Source organism: Mauremys mutica, chromosome 11 (assembly GCF_020497125.1).
Source record: "Mauremys mutica isolate MM-2020 ecotype Southern chromosome 11, ASM2049712v1, whole genome shotgun sequence".
NCBI lineage: Eukaryota > Metazoa > Chordata > Testudines > Geoemydidae > Mauremys > Mauremys mutica.
Genome location: NC_059082.1, coordinates 34295527 through 34315404, shown reverse-complemented (window position 1 = coordinate 34315404; position 19878 = coordinate 34295527). Strand labels below are relative to the sequence as shown.

The 19878-nt window shown below is 45.9% G+C and overlaps 1 protein-coding gene across 1 annotated transcript in view; it reads left to right on the top strand.

Moving 5' to 3' along the window:
• The first annotated feature begins 3403 nt into the window (after positions 1-3403).
• TBC1D2B (TBC1 domain family member 2B) overlaps positions 3404-19878 on the top strand; it is a 71320-nt gene continuing 54845 nt past the window's right edge. Inside the window, exon 1 of the mRNA XM_044980532.1 lies at positions 3404-3754. Within this exon, the coding sequence (XP_044836467.1) occupies positions 3404-3754 (351 nt within the window). The remainder of the gene's footprint in view (positions 3755-19878) is intronic.

Below are 19878 nucleotides of genomic sequence, written 5' to 3'. Positions count from 1 at the left end.
GATGCAGCTATCGTTTATCAGTTCACATCTGGATTACATTTGTAGAAAAAGGATATGCATGAAATAAGGAACTTATCTTCCTAAGAAGAGGAACTTTCTGTTTCAATAAACTAACTGTAAAAGCAGTACAGCCTGATTAGAGTGTTGTAAGGGAGGAAGCTGTACAGCAAGTATGAAAAAAGAGAAGTATTGAGAGCAAAAGTCTTGAGAGTATAGAGCCTGATTCTGTGAGTTGCTGGAACCCCCAACATTTTTGTTGATGCCAGTAGCAGCTGCTGGTGCAAGATCAGAGTGCTAAACGCTTCATAGGAATGGGCCCGCTGCTGGTCAAGTGATAAGTTAAAGAAAAATATTGGAGACAATTTCTTTGTTATTTAAAATATCTTAATGAATGAGGCCAGGTCAATGTGAGACTTCTAAATAGTGCCAACATCTCTCCTGGAAACTGGGAAGAAGAAAGTGTCATGTGTTGTCTGGTAAATGACACTTTACAAGAAAGGCCTGATCCTGCAAGATGCTGAGTGCCTTCTGTGACAAACTGGGAAAATGTCTGTATTATGAATATTATGTGTGACTTGGTTTCAATTTTGTAGGCTGCCTGACTAAATGCATACAGCAAAATCAAAGGAGGCTGTAAAGAACCACACAGGAAAGCTAAAACAAGGAGACAGATAAGACAGGTGCAGGTACATACCTTCAAAGCAGCAAAGAGAACAATTAGTCCATTACTGGGAGATGCTATTTCTAGATGCCAGCAAAGTTATCAGGATTTGTTTTGCCAGAGCTGAGACCCTGACCAGTTAAAAAGGTGCCCTTGACAGAAAAGGAAGGGGAAGTGGTCAGAGAGGCTGGTCAGAATGTCAGTAAAAAGGCTGGCAGTCTGACAGAGACAAAAGGAGAAGGCTGCAAGAAGCGTAGGCCAGAGCTGCCTGAGTTTTGGCTACAGCGAGGTTAAGCTTAGGTAAGGGAATATGCATATACATCTTTGACCATCTCTACACTACGGCGCTGCTGCTGTAACCCCATAGTCACAGACTACAGCACTGTAGGAACTCTACTTCCCTGAGCCATTCTAGCTAGGATGACGGAAGCATTCTTCTGTTGCCCTAATTGGGTCTACACTAGGGTTAGGTTGGCATAGCTATGGCGCTCAAAGTCCTGGAACACCATATCTATGTTGACCTATGTTTGAAGTGCAGATTAGTTATTTTAAATCTATCCTGTAAGTGCTGTATAGCTTTATGGCAAAATCATGCTTTGTGTCTGAAGAAGCTGTTTCAGTCTCACTGCAAAGGTATCCCATCACAGGCTCCAACAGAGAAACCCTGGCAGGGTCCAACCCCAGGTGGACCCACTGAATCAGTCAGTGGGTACGCAAGGGGCTGTAAATGAAGTCCTGGTCTAAAAGTGGATGAATTGCAGAATTCCATCCCATAAGAGGTCAAGGCCTGACACCTGTGGGGGTAGGGGAAGGAGGTTCACTCAGAGACTCCTGAGAAGGGACAGCAAAGCAGCTAGCACAGTAACACCTTCAACTCTCACTGAAGTCAATGGAAGTTGAGATTGCTCAGTACCTTGCAAGATCAGACCTTGAAAGATTTGGCAATTGTTGACAGTCGCAGGGTTTTGAATTTGTACACATTATGGGATTATTTGGTAGAGGAACTATGAATAGCTTATATTATAGAAGTGACATTTACTTGCCCTTTAAGTTAAATCAGCCTTCTTTCCCCTCCATGTCTATTAACAAAGCCTCAACATCCAGTAAAGCTTTAACAGATATGCCATGATAAGCACTGCACTGATGTGGCCTCCTTTAGCTGAGCCACCTGTACATAGCTTGAACATGCATCAATGCCAGTTAAGTATTATCTGTCCTCTAGGATTAAAATATCCCCTCATAATGTATCATCTGCTGATAAACAATACTGAAATTTGCTATGCTCTGTTAACAGGGAAATGGGTAATTCAGTTGTAGAAATCAAACTTGAGAAAATAACTCCCCAGCTACATATGAAATGCAGCATGACCCAGTGAAGGCTGGAAACCCAAGAACTGAGACTAAACATTTTGCTTCTGTTTAACCCCACAGTTTTCTACACAACATTCAGAAGGGAGGACTAATGATGTTGGCTATACCAAGGAGATTTGAAATAGAGAAGCTCTAGTCCCTCATTTGTGCCTTAAAGTGGGATCTAGTGACAGAAGCACTGGCTATTCCGACATAGTCTTGGCACTGTATGAAAAAAATCAGACAAATTAGAACATTAGACAAGTTATGGTAATTGAGACTGATCTGGGGATATAGAGATGAAGATAGACCAAGTGGCTTTTCTGCATGTCGGATTCAAAGATACATGGCAAATTTCTGAAGTCGGGGAGGTTGCACAGGGTGCAAATCAAGGCAGAATTGGGGCCGAATGTTATGTGGTTCAATGAGTGGGCAACAAAAAATGACTGAGTAAATACAGCATTACAAAAAGATTGTGCATGTACTTCATTTTGGCATGTGCACATCTTGAGCTTCAGTTACACATAATTATTGTTTTTCAATTAACTCAGTACACCAGAGATAACTGAAATTAATGTAGAGATTTCATAGATGAGTAGCACAATGCCACAACACAGAGAGGGATTCTAATCTAATCTTATCTGTAGGTTAGGCTATGGGATGGAAAATACAGTTGAATGTAGTCATAATAGTGAGTCTGGTAGCAATACACCAAGAGGGGATACCTCAAAGGGGCAGACATGGAGCATACTAGCCAAAAACGGAAGAAGGTGATCTTCCCCATCAATTACAGCCCATTTCATACTGATTTCCTGCAGAGGGGCTGCGTTAAGGGCAAAGCCAATTTCAGGGGTCTGATTACTGGCAGTACCTCAGTCAGGAACTATCCCAAGAAGGTTTGGGCAGTGTCTGCTTATGGAGACTTTCCTTGCCGGAAATGCAACCAGAACTTGAGCTGGATCACGTCAAATGTCCAGGGACATCTGACAGGCAGGACTTAGCAAGGCTCACGCTCGCCGCGTACTCCGGAGCGACAAGACATGCGTAGAGCCCAACTGAACTTCCCCATGGAAGGGGCCCAGCTCCGTGTGCACACCCATAACGTGTGTGCACGAACATGCAGCCACGATTGCACAAGTAGCGGCTGAGGGGGGCGGAGCGAGGCCCGGAGCAGGGGAGATTCCCGGCTGCAGGGCCAGGCTGGCCAGGGGTGGGGCCGGGCAGGAGATGCCCGAGCAGCGCCCGTAGCTCACCCTCCTCTGTCAGCGAGAGGGCGGAGGGACGCCCGGGGACTACAAGTCCCGTCAGGCGGCGGGCCGGGCTGCCCCGCGGAGCGGCCGGAGGGAGGGAGGCTGTGTGCCCGCGGCAGTGCTGGCAGGGAGGCGAGGGGAGATGCCGGCGGCGGGCTCCGCCGAGGGGGAGGAGGGCGGCGGCGGGGACGCCGCGGTGCCGCTGAGCCCGGCGGAGCAGGCTGGGCCGGGCGCCCCCAAGCTGTGCGGTTACCTGCAGAAGCTGTCGGGCAAGGGCCCGCTGCGGAATTTCCGCAGCCGCTGGTTCGTCTTCGACCCCCGCCGCTGCTACCTCTACTACTTCAAGGGCCCGCAGGAGGCGCTGCCGCTCGGCCACCTGGATATCGCCGCCTCCTGCTTCAGCTACCACCAGCCCGAGGCCACCGCCGCTACCGGGGACGAGGCCGCCGCCTTTGAGGTGCACAGTCCCGGCGGCACCGTCACCGTGCTCAAGGTACCCCCACGCCGCTAACGGGCCGCGCCCCAGGCTACCTGCTGGGCCCCGCTCGGAGGCCCCGCTCGGAGACCCCTAAGCCGCGCCAGGGAACGTCCTCCGACTCCTGAGGGGTTGGGCCAGGGGTCCCTCCCCCCGCACATCCCCCCCAGAGACCCCAGTCCCCCCGCCTCTGTGCCCGGAATCCCCTGGGGGGCTGGAACCCCCTGGGATCCAGCTCTATAGCACCCGAGGCCCGGGCCTTCTTAAATCCCTGTTATCGCCCCCCAGTGGGCTGAGTCAGGGACCCCTTTCCTCACTCACCTCACCCCTTTGGTAGCTGATCCGAAGCCCCGGGGGGTGTTCCCCCAGGCTGAGTACCCCGATAGCTGATGTCTGCTAGAGGCTTCCTCACTCTATAACATACCACTTGATGCCCGTCTTTTATGCAGGGTATCTTGTGACACTCCAGGTGCCAGGTAGCAAACAAGGGGCTTTCCCATAGAGTCTCACTAAATGTGACTGTGTGATCCAGGCCAGCAGGTTCCCCTTCCCCACAGTCTGCAACCGCGATTGTAAATGAGATGTTACTGTTCCTCCTTGGCTTGCTTTCAGTCACTTTTACTGTTAAGCACTGCCAATGTCAGATGCTGCTCTGTTAGGCCAGGTCTACACTATAAACTTACATTGGTATAACTGCCTCACTCAGGGGTGTGAAAAATCCACCCCCCTGAGAGACAAAACTGTACCGACATAAGCCCAGTGTAGACAGTGCTATATGTCAATGGGAGAGCTTCTCCGGTCCCTATAGCTACCGCCTCTCGTGAAGGCAGATTAACTACGCCCCAAGCAGCTACCGCCTTTCATGGAGGTGGATTAATTATTATGCTGTTGGGAGAAGCTCTCCTGTCAGCGTAGTAGTAGTGCTGTAAGTGTAGACCTGGCCTTACTCTTTAGTTTGCTATTCTATTGAAGCATAAAGCATTTAATAATGGTACCTAAAGCTTAAATTAAAAATACAAACAAACCACCATTGTCCAGTAGCCTACTCTGAGACTAGCTAGCTTCTTTTTCAACTTTATTGTTCTATCTCCAACTTTCTCTAAGTAGGTTCACTTCATTGTAAGATTAGGTTTACTATTGCTGTCCAAATGCGACTCAGAAGCCCAACATTTGGGTTTGCTTGGTAGGCTTTTTGCCCAAACCTGGGAATTAGTATGGGTAGCTGTAAGGTACAGAGCAACATGCCCACTCCTTTGTGTAAGTGTCCTACCCAGAGTAGAGAGAGTTTAAAAAACTGTTTGCTCCTTTTTAGCATGTTTTTGTTAAACAGGTTTTCATTTTTAAAGTAGTGATACAGTATGATTGCAGGCAAAGATCTCCTCTGTCGAATAATCTAAAAGGCTTCTTTAGCTGATAATTTTTTTATTTATGTGTTTGTGAAAATGAAAAGGCTCTCCTTCATATGTGTTCACTTTTTGATGTGGAAAGTACCCCATAATCAGGGCCGGCTCCAGACCCCAGCGCGCTAAGCGTGCGCTTGGGGCAGCATTTTGCCGGCAGGGCGGCAGGTGGCTCCAGCGGACCTTCCACAGTCATGCCTGCGGGAGGTCCACCGGAGCCGCGGACCAGCGGACCTCCCGCAGGTATGACTGCGGAGGGTTCGCTGGTCCCGCGGCTCGGGTGGACCTCCCGCAGGCATGACTGCGGAAGGTCCGCCGGAGCCGCCTGACGCCCTCCCAGCGCACCCTCCACAGGCGCGTCTGCAACAGGTCCCCCGGAGCCGCGAGACCGGCAGCGCGCCCCCTGCGGCATGCCACCCTGCTTGGGGCGGCCAAATTCGTAGAGCCGCCCCTGCCCATAATGCATCTTAACGTACACATCCAGAACTTGAAAATAACCCATAAATTTTGTCTTTTCTCAAGAAATGAAAAGAACATCTTTCAAAACACAGGCCAAAAGTATAGTCCCAAACTACTCCCAGAAGCAAACACCCTGAGAAAGAAAAATGTTTGTGGAACCTGGTCTGATCCTGTGAAGGGAACTGAGCTCTAGAGCTGGTTGAAATTTTTTTTGTCAAAACACTATTCCCATAGAAAATGGCTTTTCAATTAAATGAAAATGTCATGGAAAAAATCTGGCTTAATCAAAAATCTTAGGTTTTCATAGAAAAGATAAATATTTCTATATGTGATGAAAACAAAAAAAGTGTAACACTTTTTTCAGGGGGAAGAGGTAGAGGATGGAGGGTTTGGGGGAATCATTTCCTGATCAGCTTTAGTGAACTGCCTCAACTCCTGTTAGCAGGAGCTCAGGCTTTCATAGGATTGGAACCTTAATCTTATGACCTTGCATTTTATGTATGCATCCTTTGTTCCATCTCATGATGAAGGACGTTTGCATAGGTCTGTTCAGCCTACAGAACAAGGGTTTACTTTAAATATATTTGTTCATTATTGGGGGAAGTGTTTCTCTTTGAGTATTATTCCTATTCATTTAATATCAGTTTTTACATGACACATTTTATATTGCAGCAACATGTTTTGTAGGAAAAGATAATAAAATTAAGTAAATATATATATTAGACTTGGTCATGCTAGTTTGAGCAACATGCAGCTCCTCTACTCAAGTTTCCCTGCATACGCTTTTCTTGGTTCCTGTGGTCTCAGACTCCTCTTTGATGTTACCTACACCTGCCCGAGGCCCTCTGGGAGAGAGAGGGGTTATGTGAGGGTAGGGCCTTAGAAGTCTACATTTGCTCAAGCACAATCATGAGGCCAGAGGTGATGTATAGGTACGAGAAATAAAAGCAGATATCCTTGTCATCTATTTTTACCTTTCACGGGGTTGTGATGCTTGTCTTAAGCAACCATGTGATTGACCATCAAAAAAGCTATTGCCTAATATATGTAGTCCTTATTTAAAGATCAAGCAATCTTTTATACTAGAATCTTGGGGACATTTTGAAAGGAACTGGTTAAGTGAAGATTTAGTTGCTGGAGGTGGTCATTAGTGTATGTTTCACTGCACTCGTAAGTTTTTATTCTGTGTTTGTACAGCACCTAGCATGATGGGGTCCTGGTCCATGACTGTGGCTCCTTGACAGTATGATAACACAAACAGTAAAAAAGAATTCTGGATCCAGGATTTAATTGAACTCTTTACTCAAAAGCAATCAGAACAATAATATTTTAAGAACTAAAGTGTCTTTCAGCCAAGTTCTGTGGAAATAAAAATAAAGAGGAATTGATGTTCAAAATACTGGTGGCCTGATCCATCCCTTGTTGAAGTCAATGAGAGTTGGATTGGGCCCTTACTGAATTTTTAATGCAGGATAACAGCCTAGCTGATTTAAGAAAAAATTACACATAGAAGCACGAGGACCTTACTGAGGAAGAAAGTCGAGTCAAGTGTAGCTTTCATCCTCCCCCTATGTCATATGCTTCATTTTCCTCAATTTGCTTCTTGTTCATAATTTCCAAATCTCATGGTACAGTCTTTATTTGGTATTTATAAGCTTAAATAAGAAATAAGCATCAACACCCCAATCTGAAATGACTGTATTATTGAAGAACATATTACTACTTCACAATGCTTCAGATTAGCTTTCTTAACATTCATGACCTAATCCTCAGAGTTGCTCAGCACTTGTAACTTAATGGGAGTTGCAGATAATCAGCTCAATTACTCTCAGGAGATTGTTTTCCCATTTGACAAACATTTCAGGAAAAGTGTCACAGTCTTCATGAAATAATATGTGGGTCCCAAATTGGGATTGGTGGACCATCAGTAAGACTATGAGTCTGTCACAGAAGTCACAGATTCCATGACTTTCCAGGACTTCTGCAGCAGGACCGGCTCCAGGCACCAGCTAAGGAAGCAGGTGCTTGGGGAAGCTAATACAAAAGGGCAGCACTGCCCCCGCAGCTCCCATTGTCTGTGGTTCTTGGCCAGTGGGAGCTGCGGAGCGGGTGCTCAGGGAGGGAGCAGTGTGTGGAGCCCCCTGGCCATGCCTCCATCTAAGAGCCAAGGAATATGTCACCACTTCTGGGGTGCTTGGTAGGGAGCCTGCCCTCCCCCTCCTCCAGCAGCAGCAGCAGTGGTTCCAGGATGTGCACCACCGCGCCCCCCCCCCCCCCCACACACACACGCCAGTGGCACCTAAGTTTTAGTCAGGGGTATATAGTACAAGTCATTGACAGGTCACGGGCTGTGAATTTTTGTTTACTGCCCGTGACCTGTCCATGACTTTTACTAAAAATACCCATGACTAAAATGTAGCCTTAACTATCAGTGGTCCTTGGACAATTTGCTGGTTGCATGGTGCTGGCTTTCCTTCTTATTTATAGCTCTTAAAGCGCAAAAAAAATGGTTAACAGAACATTAAAGGTTTTTTCTAATATTACTTTGCTTCATAAGCAATTATTGTAATTGCCATCACAGGCCCTTGATGAGTGGAGTGAGGAAGGTGGTTCTCAAAATAATCTGTCTTCTAGTGATCCAAATCATGAAAAATGTGAGGACCCTTACTTTAGAATAATAGGGCCTAATCCTGGAACCATTTGCTACCTGCACTTAGTGCTATTGACTTGACTAGATATGCTCAAGATTGAACATCAATTTCTGTTTGCAGAATCAGGCCCTTTGTTTCATAGAAAGGAGGGGGGAAAAACAACCCCCCTGTGACGGTTTGCCCCCTTTTAAGATGCCACCTGATGTGCTGAGATATCACTGAGCCCGCCTGTTCTGCCACATGGGCCTCCTTGAACCAGTCCGGCTGAGCCAGGCTCTGAAGCCTCCTCTAGCACACACACAGGTAGGGCCACACCCTGCTGCAGAAAGACACAGACACTGAGATCAGCTGTGGGAAGACTCATCTTAAGGGATTTGGCCCAGCACTCAGGTGCCCACCTGCTTTGGAGTGCAGACCCAAAGGTATATTGTCTTGTGTTGTATAGAAAAATCTGCACAGCTCAAGCTCATAAAAATTTGCCCTCTTCCTCAATGTGAAGAGAGATGCCCAACTTCTTGCCTGCCCAGTTAGAAGTTACATAAACTGGGTTTAATAATAAACAAAATAAATTTATTAACTATCAAAGGTAGATTTTAAGTGGTTAAAGAGAGAGCAAACAGAACAAAGGAGATTACTAAGCAAATAAAACAAAACACATACTAAGGTTGATTCACTAAAAAAATTGGTTACAAATAGTAATTTCTCACCTTAGATATTGTTCCGGGCAAATTACAGAAAGGCTTGAAAGTCAGCTGCACTGGCCTGCAGCTTGAGACCTCAGGTATTACTACTCACAAGCTAGGTACCCTTCCAGCTTGGGCTCAACTCCTCTCACCACAGTTCAGTTCTTGCTTCCAGGTGTTTTTCAGCGTCTCTCCCGGCTCTGGCACCACGACCACACTCGCACTTCAAAGTGCTGCTGCGGGAGCGCTCCCGCGGCAGCGCTTTGGAGTTTTGAGTGTAGCCAAGACCATAGTCGGTATTCCTAATTTCAGATACAGAAATGATACAAAAACAACGAGGAGTCCTTAGAGACTAACAAATTTATTTGGGCGTAAGCTTTTGTGGGCTAAAACCCACTTCATCAGATGCATGGAGTGAAAAATACAGTAAGCAGTATATATATTACACACATGAAAACATGGGAGTTGCCTTACCAAGTGGGGAGGTCAATGCTGATGAGGCCAATTCAGTCAAGGTGGAAGTGGCCTATTCTCAACAGTTGACAAGAAGGGATGAATACCAAGGAAGGGGAAATTACTTTTGTAGTGCTAACGAGACCGATGCAATCAAGGTGGCCCATTTCCAATAGTTGACAAGAAGGTGTGAGTATCAGCAGAGGGAAAGGTGTTTGAATTGGCCTCGTTAGCACTGACCCCCCCACTTGATAAGTCAACTCCCATCTTTTCATGTGCTGTAATATATATGCTGCTTACTGTATTTTTCACTCTATGCATCTGATGAAGTGGGTTTTAGCCCACAAAAGCTTATGCCCAAATAAATTTGTTAGTCTCTAAGGTGCCACAAAGCCTCCTCATGGGTTTTGCTGATACAGACTAACACTGCTACCAAACTGAAACCTGTCAGAAATGATTCAGGCATACAAATTGGACAGTCACATTCAGTATATCATAACTTTTCCAGTGATATCTTACATGTGCATCTTGCATAAAGTATATCTCAGTTATACGTATGATATGGATATGGCATATTTCCATAAAACTATGGAATGGAATGTGTAACCCTCCTCCCCACAAATCCTATAAATATTTTGTACCAGGTGTCACGCTGTCTGATGTGGCTCACAACTGTGAGTGCTTACCTCATGGCAGACTCAGAAAACAGAGCAGATACCCCAAACTGGTGGTGTAGTCTATAATTAGATTTCCCTAAGCTAGTACCAAATGTGAACTCCTGGATCACTATGTCAATCTTACCCTGGAGTCACAGACAGTCCCCTTAGATGCTCCAGTCTATCTTGCTACTGAGACAAATGGGATTTAGTGATAAATGGTCACGTATACCAAAGATCACATCACATTTAGGTTGCTTCCAGACCCAAGAGACCAGTTACTTACCCCAGAGCAACGGGTAATCTAGATCTTACACCAACGACAACGTTGGTAGCCAGTTCTACAGTAAACTAATTAAAGGTTTATTAGCTAAAGAAAAGGAAGTGAGTATTTGAGAGTTTAAAGCAGGTAAAATATATGTTCAGGTGAGTCACAATCTATAATTCCGAATGGTAGCAGAGATGTAATAATCTGCCAGTTTCCCAAAAGTGTCTCAAGGCTACCCAGAATAATTCTGGGGATCTCAGTCTTCTCATTCAGTTATTCTGCCCTGTTAAAATCCAAACAGTCCAGAAATGCAGGATCTTTCCCTGAATCCATACTTACAGCTTCTTCTCAAAGAAAACAAGCTGACAGGGTCACTACCCACGTGGTCTTTTTCTTTGATGATAAAGAGCAGGGTTGGATTTGATTTAAATCATGATTTAACTCACTAATCAGAAAGATTTGATTTAATCATAGATTTCTACATAAAAGTTCATTCTTGTTGGTTGTTATAACCTTAATATGTATTCTTCACAACTCAGAGATAGATGTAGGTTTCATTTTTAGAAGGTACATATTATACATTTTAAGTGATTTATTTTGAAAACTTTTCAGATTAGTTTTACAGCTATATCAGAAAATGAATGATTGGTTATTTCATTTATCAAAAATAAATGAAGCAGATATTTATGAAGTCATTGGGAGATAAGCTATCTCCAATTCAACAGGTTAATCATTAATATTTGGAGGATTTTCTTGCCATGCTGTATTAGGAGAACATCATTAGACAGACACTTAACTTGTTTTATTTAACTAAAACAATAATGTTATGTATTCTGGATTTTTTTTACTTCAACAGCAAACATATAATATTTTAACAAAACAAGCATATGAATTTTGAATTTAGTTAAACATTCAAGTTTTTTAAAATCAGGTTTGTTTTTGTTAAAATTGTTTAACTAAAATAGTTTAAATGAAATAGTCAATTTAATTTTTGTTTTTTTTTAAATATGTCAGCCAGGTCAACATGAGAAACTTAAAATATTGGCTTCTGCAGCTAATTTAGTCGTCTTCACCTTCATTTTCCTGTTCACTATCTGGAAAAGAAAAACAGGCTTTCCTGCTTTTTCAGGTCCCAAATTATTTCTCAATTTGGAATGAATTAGTCCAGAAGGAAGAAAATATTCTTTCTACACCCGCAGAAGAAGCTACTGCTGTTAAAAGTGAGATTATCACTTCAACAGTCTCTGAATCCAAGTGCTTAAGTGACTTCCACCAGTTCAGTGGTGTGACTTTCTTTAAACATCATCAGCAAACATATATTTCTTGAATGGCTCTTATTCCCAAACTAGGTCTCTTTTACGGCCTGCTGCCATTATAGGTTTTCCCTTCTAGTGAGAGAATGGTATGGTAGATCTCAAATCAACGAAGGCTACACTCAGAAAGACCTCAAGACTTCTGGAATATGCTGCTCAAACAATTTCAATTTTGTTTCTACTGCCTGTCCCTCCCTTCTCACATTTATCTCCAGACTTCTTCTCCTCGTCCAGATCTATTCTGCCCCCCAACAATCTTCTAGTCATTGAACTTTTTGAAACTTTGCACTTTTAGACTAGGGTGACCAGCCAGCAAATTTGAAAAATTGGGATGGGGGTGGGGGGGTAATAGGAGCCTATATAAGAAAAAGACCCAAAAATCGGGACTGACCTTATAAAATCGGGACATCTGGTCACCCTATTTTAGAGAGAGGTAAGGGATTGACTCTGTGTACACAAATTTGCAGACGGACAATAGGGTTGAGGTCTGTTATTTCTCATCTCTATATTTTATTTATTTATTTAAAAACATTTTTGCTGTTAACAAGCATGTTACCTCTAGAGACACAAATCCACAGTTTGGGAACTGCAAAACTAAGCATCTCTGATGGTATCTTCTAGACTGAGCACTGACTCCCATTGGGTAGATAGAAAGATTAACCTAAATAATCTATACAGAAGCCCCTGGAATCCCATAAAGTTGGGTCCCTAATCCATGAACTATTGGAACCCATTTACAAAACTTTTCTTAAACATTACATGAATATATTGTCTCATACTATAGAATTAGAATTTATAATCTCTACTCCATTATGAGATATCTTTGAGCTATTTAATTAAAACCATATTTAGATAGGTTTTTCCTCAAAAAGCATTTTATCAAAAAAATCTGATTTTTTTTTTTGCTTTTTTTTTTAAATCAGTGATTTTTATCCACCCTGATACAGAGTGAGGAATACATTTTGAGTTTTTGACCTCCGATCATCACACACAATGACCACTTGCTTTGAAATTAGCACTTTTCTGTTAGAGTAATGGTGGGGAATCTCTTGTCTATCAGGAGCCATAGACCCACAGAAAAAATCAGTCCCAGGCCACACACAGCCCCACGGGGGTGGGTGCTGCGGAGCCAGTGCTGGGAACAGGGGCAGCACGCGAAGCTTCCCTGATCGCCTGTGTGCCTAGGGGCCGCAGGGACAGGCTGGCCGCTTATGGGAGTTCGCAGAGCCAACAGGACTTTTAATGGCTTGGCAACCCTAGCTTCCCCCTGCAGCAGGTTGAGCTGGAGCTTGCGGTTCCAGCCCTGCAGGGGGAGTGCCAAGGCTCGGGGTTTCCGGCCTGTGGTGAGGAGACTTGCTGTGGGCTGGATGAAATTAAGCAGCAGGCCGGATTCGGCCCACGAGCCGTAGGTTCCCCAATTCTGTGTTGTTTAGTTATAGGGTATACACAATGTAAATGTTTGCTATTGCATTATAATAGGGTACAGATAAGTGAAAATAATGCAAGTAGCATCCCATTAGTTTTCATGAAGTTTAAACACCAAATACACTCTTTTATACATTTAACAGTTACTTTGATCTCTTCTAATATACAAGTGAATTGACCTGGTTTATAAAAGCACCCTCTCACAATAGTGCTTAGGGCATAATGTGATCAAACAAAACAATGTAAAATACAGTAACAACATAATTAAAATTCCCACATATAGATTCAAACTAAATAGATTAAAGGGGGGCATACGAACATCCAATACTTGGTCAGACCAATGGTCTGTCTAGCCCAGTATCCTATCTTCTCATAGTGGCCAATGCCAGGTAGGGTGACCAGACATCCCAATTTTATCAAGACTGTCCCGATATTTGCTTGTTTGTCCCGCGTCCCGACCCATGTGTGGTCGGGACACTGGACAAACAAGCAATTTTGACCTCCCGGAGGGACTCTCACCCCCCAACTCCGCCCCCTCCTTCCCCTGTTGGATCCCTCCCCAAATCCCCACCCTGGCCCTGCCTCTTCCACAAGCACATGGCATTCCTCCTCCCTCCCAGGTTTGCAGCTGTAATGGCGGCACAAGCCTGGAGGGAGGGTGTGGTGGCGCGGCTTCCAGTTCCTGCAGCTGGTGTTGAGTACGAGCTCTGGCACCGGGCGGGCAAGGGGGGCTGGCAAGGGGACTGCTCCCCCAGAAGGAGACGGGGGGGCTCCGGACCCCGGCAGCGGCGGGGGAGAGCAGCTCGAGGCCACGCGAGCGGGCCATGTAAAGTTTATTGGCTCAAGGGGGACCCCGGCCGGTTCTCGCCCCTGTAGAGGGGTAGCGTCCCCGCCCCCCGCCCGGCTTCAGCATGTGCTGCCGGTTGCCGCAGGCCAGGTAAGGAGCTGAGTCTCCCCCTCCCCCCTCGTCCTGGCTCCTCAGCTGAGCCCCCCGTCTCCCTCCTGGGGGAGCAATCCCCTTGCCAGTCCCCCTTGCCCGCCCGGTGCCGGAGCTTGTACTCGCCACCAGCTCCAGGAACTGGAAGCCGTGCCACCACCCCCTCCCTCTAGGCTTGCGCCGCCATTACAGCTGCAAGCCTGCGAGGGAGGAGGAATGCTGCTCAGCTGAGGAGCCAGGACAAGGGGGGAACTCAGCTTCTTACCTGGCCTGCGGTGGCCGGCGGGACATGCTCGTGTGGGGTGGGGACGCTACCCCACTACAGGGGCGAGGAGCCGGCCGGGCCCCCCCCCGAGCCAATAAATTTTACATGGGCTGCTCGCGCAGCCCTGAGCCGCTCTTCCCCGGCGCTGCCGGGGTCTGGAGCCCCACGCCTCTCCCGCTCAGCTGCACTCCAGGCATGGCTCCTTCCTGTCGGGGTGGCGGGACGCGCCGCACCGCATGTGCCCGGGACCGCGGGGAGGGCAGCGCACATGGCTGCGGTGCGGCCAGGGCCTGCTAATTTCACCGCCCCCTGTGAAACGGCTTTTTTTTTTCCTCCGCCCCCCACCCCCACGTCCCGATATTTCATTTTATGATCTGGTCATCCTAATGCTTCAGGTTGGCAGGTTGTCTGTGGGCTAGGACTGGCCTGCCACCCAAGGCCTGTGAAAGTGTGGGATCATTGTCCAGGATGGGTTGTAGATCCCTGATGATGCGTTGGAGGGGTTTTAGCTGGGGACTGTATGTGATGGCCAGTGGAGTCCTGTTGGTTTCTTTCTTGGGTTTGTCTTGCAGTAGGAGGCTTCTGGGTACACGTCTGGCTCTGTTGATCTGTTTCCTTATTTCCTCGTGCGGGTACTGTAGTCTTGAGAATGCTTGGTGGAGATTTTGTAGGTATTGGTCTCTGTCTGAGGGGTTAGAGCAGATGCGGTTGTACCTCAGTGCTTGGCTGTAGACAATGGATCTTGTGGTGTGCCCGGGATGGAAGCTGGAGGCATGAAGGTAGGCATAGCGGTCGGTAGGTTTTCGGTATAGGGTGGTGTTAATGTGACCATCACTTATTTGCACCGTGGTGTCTAGAAAGTGGACTTCCCATGTAGATTGGTCCAGGCTGAGGTTGATGGTGGGGTGGAAGCTGTTGAAATCGTGGTGGAATTTTTCCAGAGTCTCCTTCCCATGGGTCCAGATGATGAAGATGTCATCAATGTAGCGTAGGTAGAGAAGGGGCGTGAGTGGATGGGAGCTGAGGAAGCGTTGTTCCAGGTCGGCCATAAAAATATTGGCATATTGTGGGGCCATGCGGGTGCCCATAGCGGTGGCACAGACAACCTGCCAACCTGAAGCATATTCTCACCAGTAACTGCACACCGCACCATAGTAACTCTAGCTCAGGAACCAATCCATGCAACAAACCTCAATGCCAACTCTGCCCACATATCTACACCAGCGACACCATCACAGGACCTAACCAGATCAGTCACACCATCACTGGTTCATTCACCTGCACGTCCACCAATGTAATATACGCCATCATATGCCAGCAATGCCCCTCTGCTATGTACATCGGCCAAACTGGACAGTCTCTAAGGAAAAGAATAAATGGACACAAATCAGATATTAGGAATTGCAATATACAAAAACCTGTAGGAGAACACTTCAACCTCCCTGGCCACACAATAGCAGATCTTAAGGTGGCCATCCTACAACAAAAAAACTTCAGGACCAAACTACAAAGAGAAAGTGCTGAGCTTCAGTTCATCTGCAAATTTGACACCATCAGCTCAGGATTAAACAAAGACTGTGAATGGCTTGCCAACTACAGAACCAGTTTCTCCTCCCTTGGTTTTCACACCTCTACTGCTAGAACAGGGCCTCATCCTCCCTGATTGAACTAACCTCGTTATCTTTAGCTTGCTTCTTGCTTGCATATATATATCTGCCCCTGGAAATTTCCACTACTTGCATCTGACGAAGTGGGTATTCACCCATGAAAGCTCATGCTGCAAAATGTCTGTTAGTCTATAAGGTGCCACAGGATTCTTTGCTGCTTTTACAGATCCATACTAACACAGCTATCCCTCTGATACTATTCCATAATGTTTCCTAACATTCTGATAGCTTTTTGTCTGCTGCTGCACATGGAGCATGTATTTTTTTTTTTTTTTTTTTTTTTTAGAGAACTATCCATAATGACTCCAAGATCTTTCTTGAGTGGTAACAGCTAATTTAGATCCCATTATTTTGTATGTATAGTTGGGATTATGTTTTCTAACATGCATTACTTTGCATTTGTCAACATTGAATTTCATCTGCCATTTTGTTGCGCAGTCACCCGGTTTTGTGAGGTCTGCTTTGGACTTAACTATCTTTAGTAATTTTGTATTATCTAGAAATTTTACCACTTCACTGTTTATCCCTTTTTCCAGATCATTTATGAATATGTTGAACAGCACTGGTCCCAGTATAGACTCCCGTGGGACACCATTATTTACCTCTCTCCATTCTGAAAACTGACCATTTATTCCAACCTTTGTTTTCTGTTACTGATCTGTGAGAGGACCTTTCCTCTTATCCCATGACAGCTTGCTTTGTTTAAGAGACTGGTTAGGGACCTTATCAAAGATTTTCTGAAAGTCTAAGTATATTCACTGTATCACCCTTGTCCACATGTTTGTTGACCCCCTTCAAAGAATTTTAATAGATTGGTGAGGAATGATTTCCCTTTACAAAAGCCATGTTGACTCTTCCCCAACAAATTGTGTTTATCTGTGTGTCTGATAATTCTGTTCTTTACTATAGTTTCAACCAATTTGCCTGGTACTGAAGTTAGGTTTACTGGCCTGTAATTGCCGGGATCACCTCGGGACCCTTTTTTTGAAAGTTGGTGCTACATTAGCTATCCACCACTGGTACAGAAGCTGATTTAAATGATAGATTACATATCACAGTTAGTAGTTCTGCAATTTCATATTTGAGTTTCTTCACAACTCTTTGGTGAATACCATCTGGTTCTAGTGACTTAGTACTGTTTAACTTATCAGTTTGTTCCAAAACCTCCTTTAATGACACCTCAGTCTGGGACAGTTCCTCAGATTTGTCACCTAAAAAGCTTGGCTCAGGTAGGGGAATCTCCCTCACATCCTCTACAGCAGCGGTCCCCAACCTTTTTGGCACCAGGGACCGGTTTCATAGAAAAAAAAAATTCCGCGGACCTCTGGGATGGTTTTGGGACGATTCAAGCGCATTACATTTATTTTTGTACTTTTATTTCTATTATTATTGTAATATATAATGAAATAATTATACAACTGACCATAATGCAGAATTAGTGGGAGCCCTGCCCCCTATCTGACCCCCACCCCACTTCCTGCCCCCCCAACTGCCCGCCCCCCTCAGAATCCCCGACCCATCCTGCTCCTTGTCCCCTCACCATCCCCCAGAGACCCCCACCACCCTGGGACCCCACCCCTGTCCCCTGACTTCCCCCAACCCCTATCCCCCCCCACTGAGTCCTGACAGACCCCCCCCCCCAGAACACCCACAATCCAACCCCCCCATTCCCTGCCCCCTGACCGCCCCCCCAACCTCCGCCCCCTCTCTGTGCCCTGACTGTCCCCAGGACTTCCTGCCCCTTAGCCAACCCCCCTGGCCCCAGCCTCTTACCCCCAGCTCCCTCCTCACCCGGAGCCTCAGCGCCTCGCCCGACAGCTGCAGCATGTCTCCAGTGGGGCCTGAGCTCCGTCCCACTCAGAGCCGCGTGGGGAGGGAGCGGGGCTGGGAGCTCCACGCCGAGCAGAGGCAGCTGAGCTCAGCCCGGAGCTCGCAGCCCCGCCCCCTCACTGAGGGGGCTCTGAGGGGGCGGGGCTCAGGGGCCCCACCGGAGACACGCCGCTTGATGTGCTAGGGGTCAGTTCGCGGCCCGGTTCCTAACAGGCCGCGGACCGGTACCAGTCCGCGGCCCGGGGGTTGGGGACCCCTGCTCTACAGTGAAGACCGATGCAAAGAATTCATTTAGTTTCTTCACAATGGCTTTATCTTCCTGGAGATGCTCCTTTAGCATCTTGATCATCCAGTGGCCACACTGATTGTTTAGCAGGCTTCCTGTTTCTGATATACTTTAAAAAATTGCTGTTACTTTTTGAGTCTTTGGCTAGTTGCTCTTCAAATTCTTTTTTGGCCTGTCTAATTATACTTACACTTGACTTGCAAGAGTTTATGATCCTTTCTATTTTCCTCAACAGGATTTAACTTCTAATTTTTAAAGGATGCCTTTTTGCCTCTAACCACTTATTTTACTTCGTTGTTTAGCCACGGTGGCACTTTTTTGGTCCTCTTACTATGATTTTTTTTAATTTGGGGGATGCATTTAATTTGAGTCTCCATTATGGTGTTTTTTTAAAAGTTTCCATGCAGCTTGCAGGCATTTAACTTTTAGGACTGTACCTTTTAATTTCTGTTTAACTAGCGTCCTCATTTTTGTGTAGTTCCCCTTTCTGAAATTGAATGCTACCATGGTGGCCTTCTTTGATGTGTTTTTCCCCCCCACAGGAATGTTAAATTATATTATAGTCGCTATTACCAAGTGGTTCGGCTATATTCACCTCTTGCAGCAGATCCTGTGCACTACTAAGAACTAAATCAAGAATTGCCTCCCCCCTTGTGGGTTCCAGGATTGGCTACTCCAAGAAACAGTCATTTATGCTGTCAAGAAACTTTATCTCTGCATCTCGTCCTGAGGTGACATATACCCAGTCAATATGAGGATAGTGAAATCCCCTGTAATTAGAGAGGCTATTTAAAAACAACCAAACAAAAAAAACACCTCCAATAATCTCCCTGAGCATTTCACAGTCACCATCACCATCCTGATCAGGTGGTTTGTAGTATATCCCTATTGCTATATTCTTATTATTCAAGCATGGAATTTCTGTCCATAGAGATTCTGTGGTACAGTTTGGTTCATTTAAGATTTTTACTGCATTTGACTTGGTATTACATGCTTTCTTTCACATATAGTGCCACTTCCCACCAGCACAAACTATTCTGTCATTCCTGTATATTTTGTACCCTGGTTTTACTATGTCCCACTAACTATCATCACTCCACCAATTGATACCTATTATATCAATATCCTCATTTAATACCAGGCACTCAAGTTCATCCATTTTAGTCTTTAGTCTTCTAGCATTTATATATAAGCACTTATAAAACTTGTCACTTTTTAGCTGTCTGCCATTATGTGATGTAATTGGATGGGACTCTTTTTTTCATTTGACTGTTTCTCATCAGATCCTACCTGTACTTAATCATCTCCCATCCTCTTCTCCTTACTAGGATATAGAGAATCCTCCATTAATAGATCTTGCCCTAAGGGATGTTTCTGTCTGAACTGCATTCTTCCGTGCACCTGTCAGCTTTCCCCCAGCCTAGGGTTCTCACATTTCAGGTTCCCAAAGAAAGGACCCTGCTGGAGGGGAGGGTATTTGTGAGGGAGGGTGGTACAGTTGGGGGTGCTGGAGGGGGTACCTGCAACAGGGATACTCACTGAAAGTGGAGGGCACTGTCGCTCCCTGTCACAATGGCAGGGCGGCTGGTGCAAGCCCAGGATGCAGCTACAGCCATCAGTCAGTGCCTCCCTCCGGGACCCCCTCCCTAGGGCTGGGAACTGGGTCCTGGGTGGGTGGGATCCTGCAACTATGGCTTGCACGGGAGGGACCAATTGGGAAGTGGACCAGTCAGGGCTCTTTCTGAGCTGCAGCTTGTCTGCTCTGCAAAAGCCCTGGACATTTCCTGTTATTTGAAAAATCTTCCCAGACAAAGAAAGGAGGCTCAAAAAAGAGGTTGTGTCCAGGAAA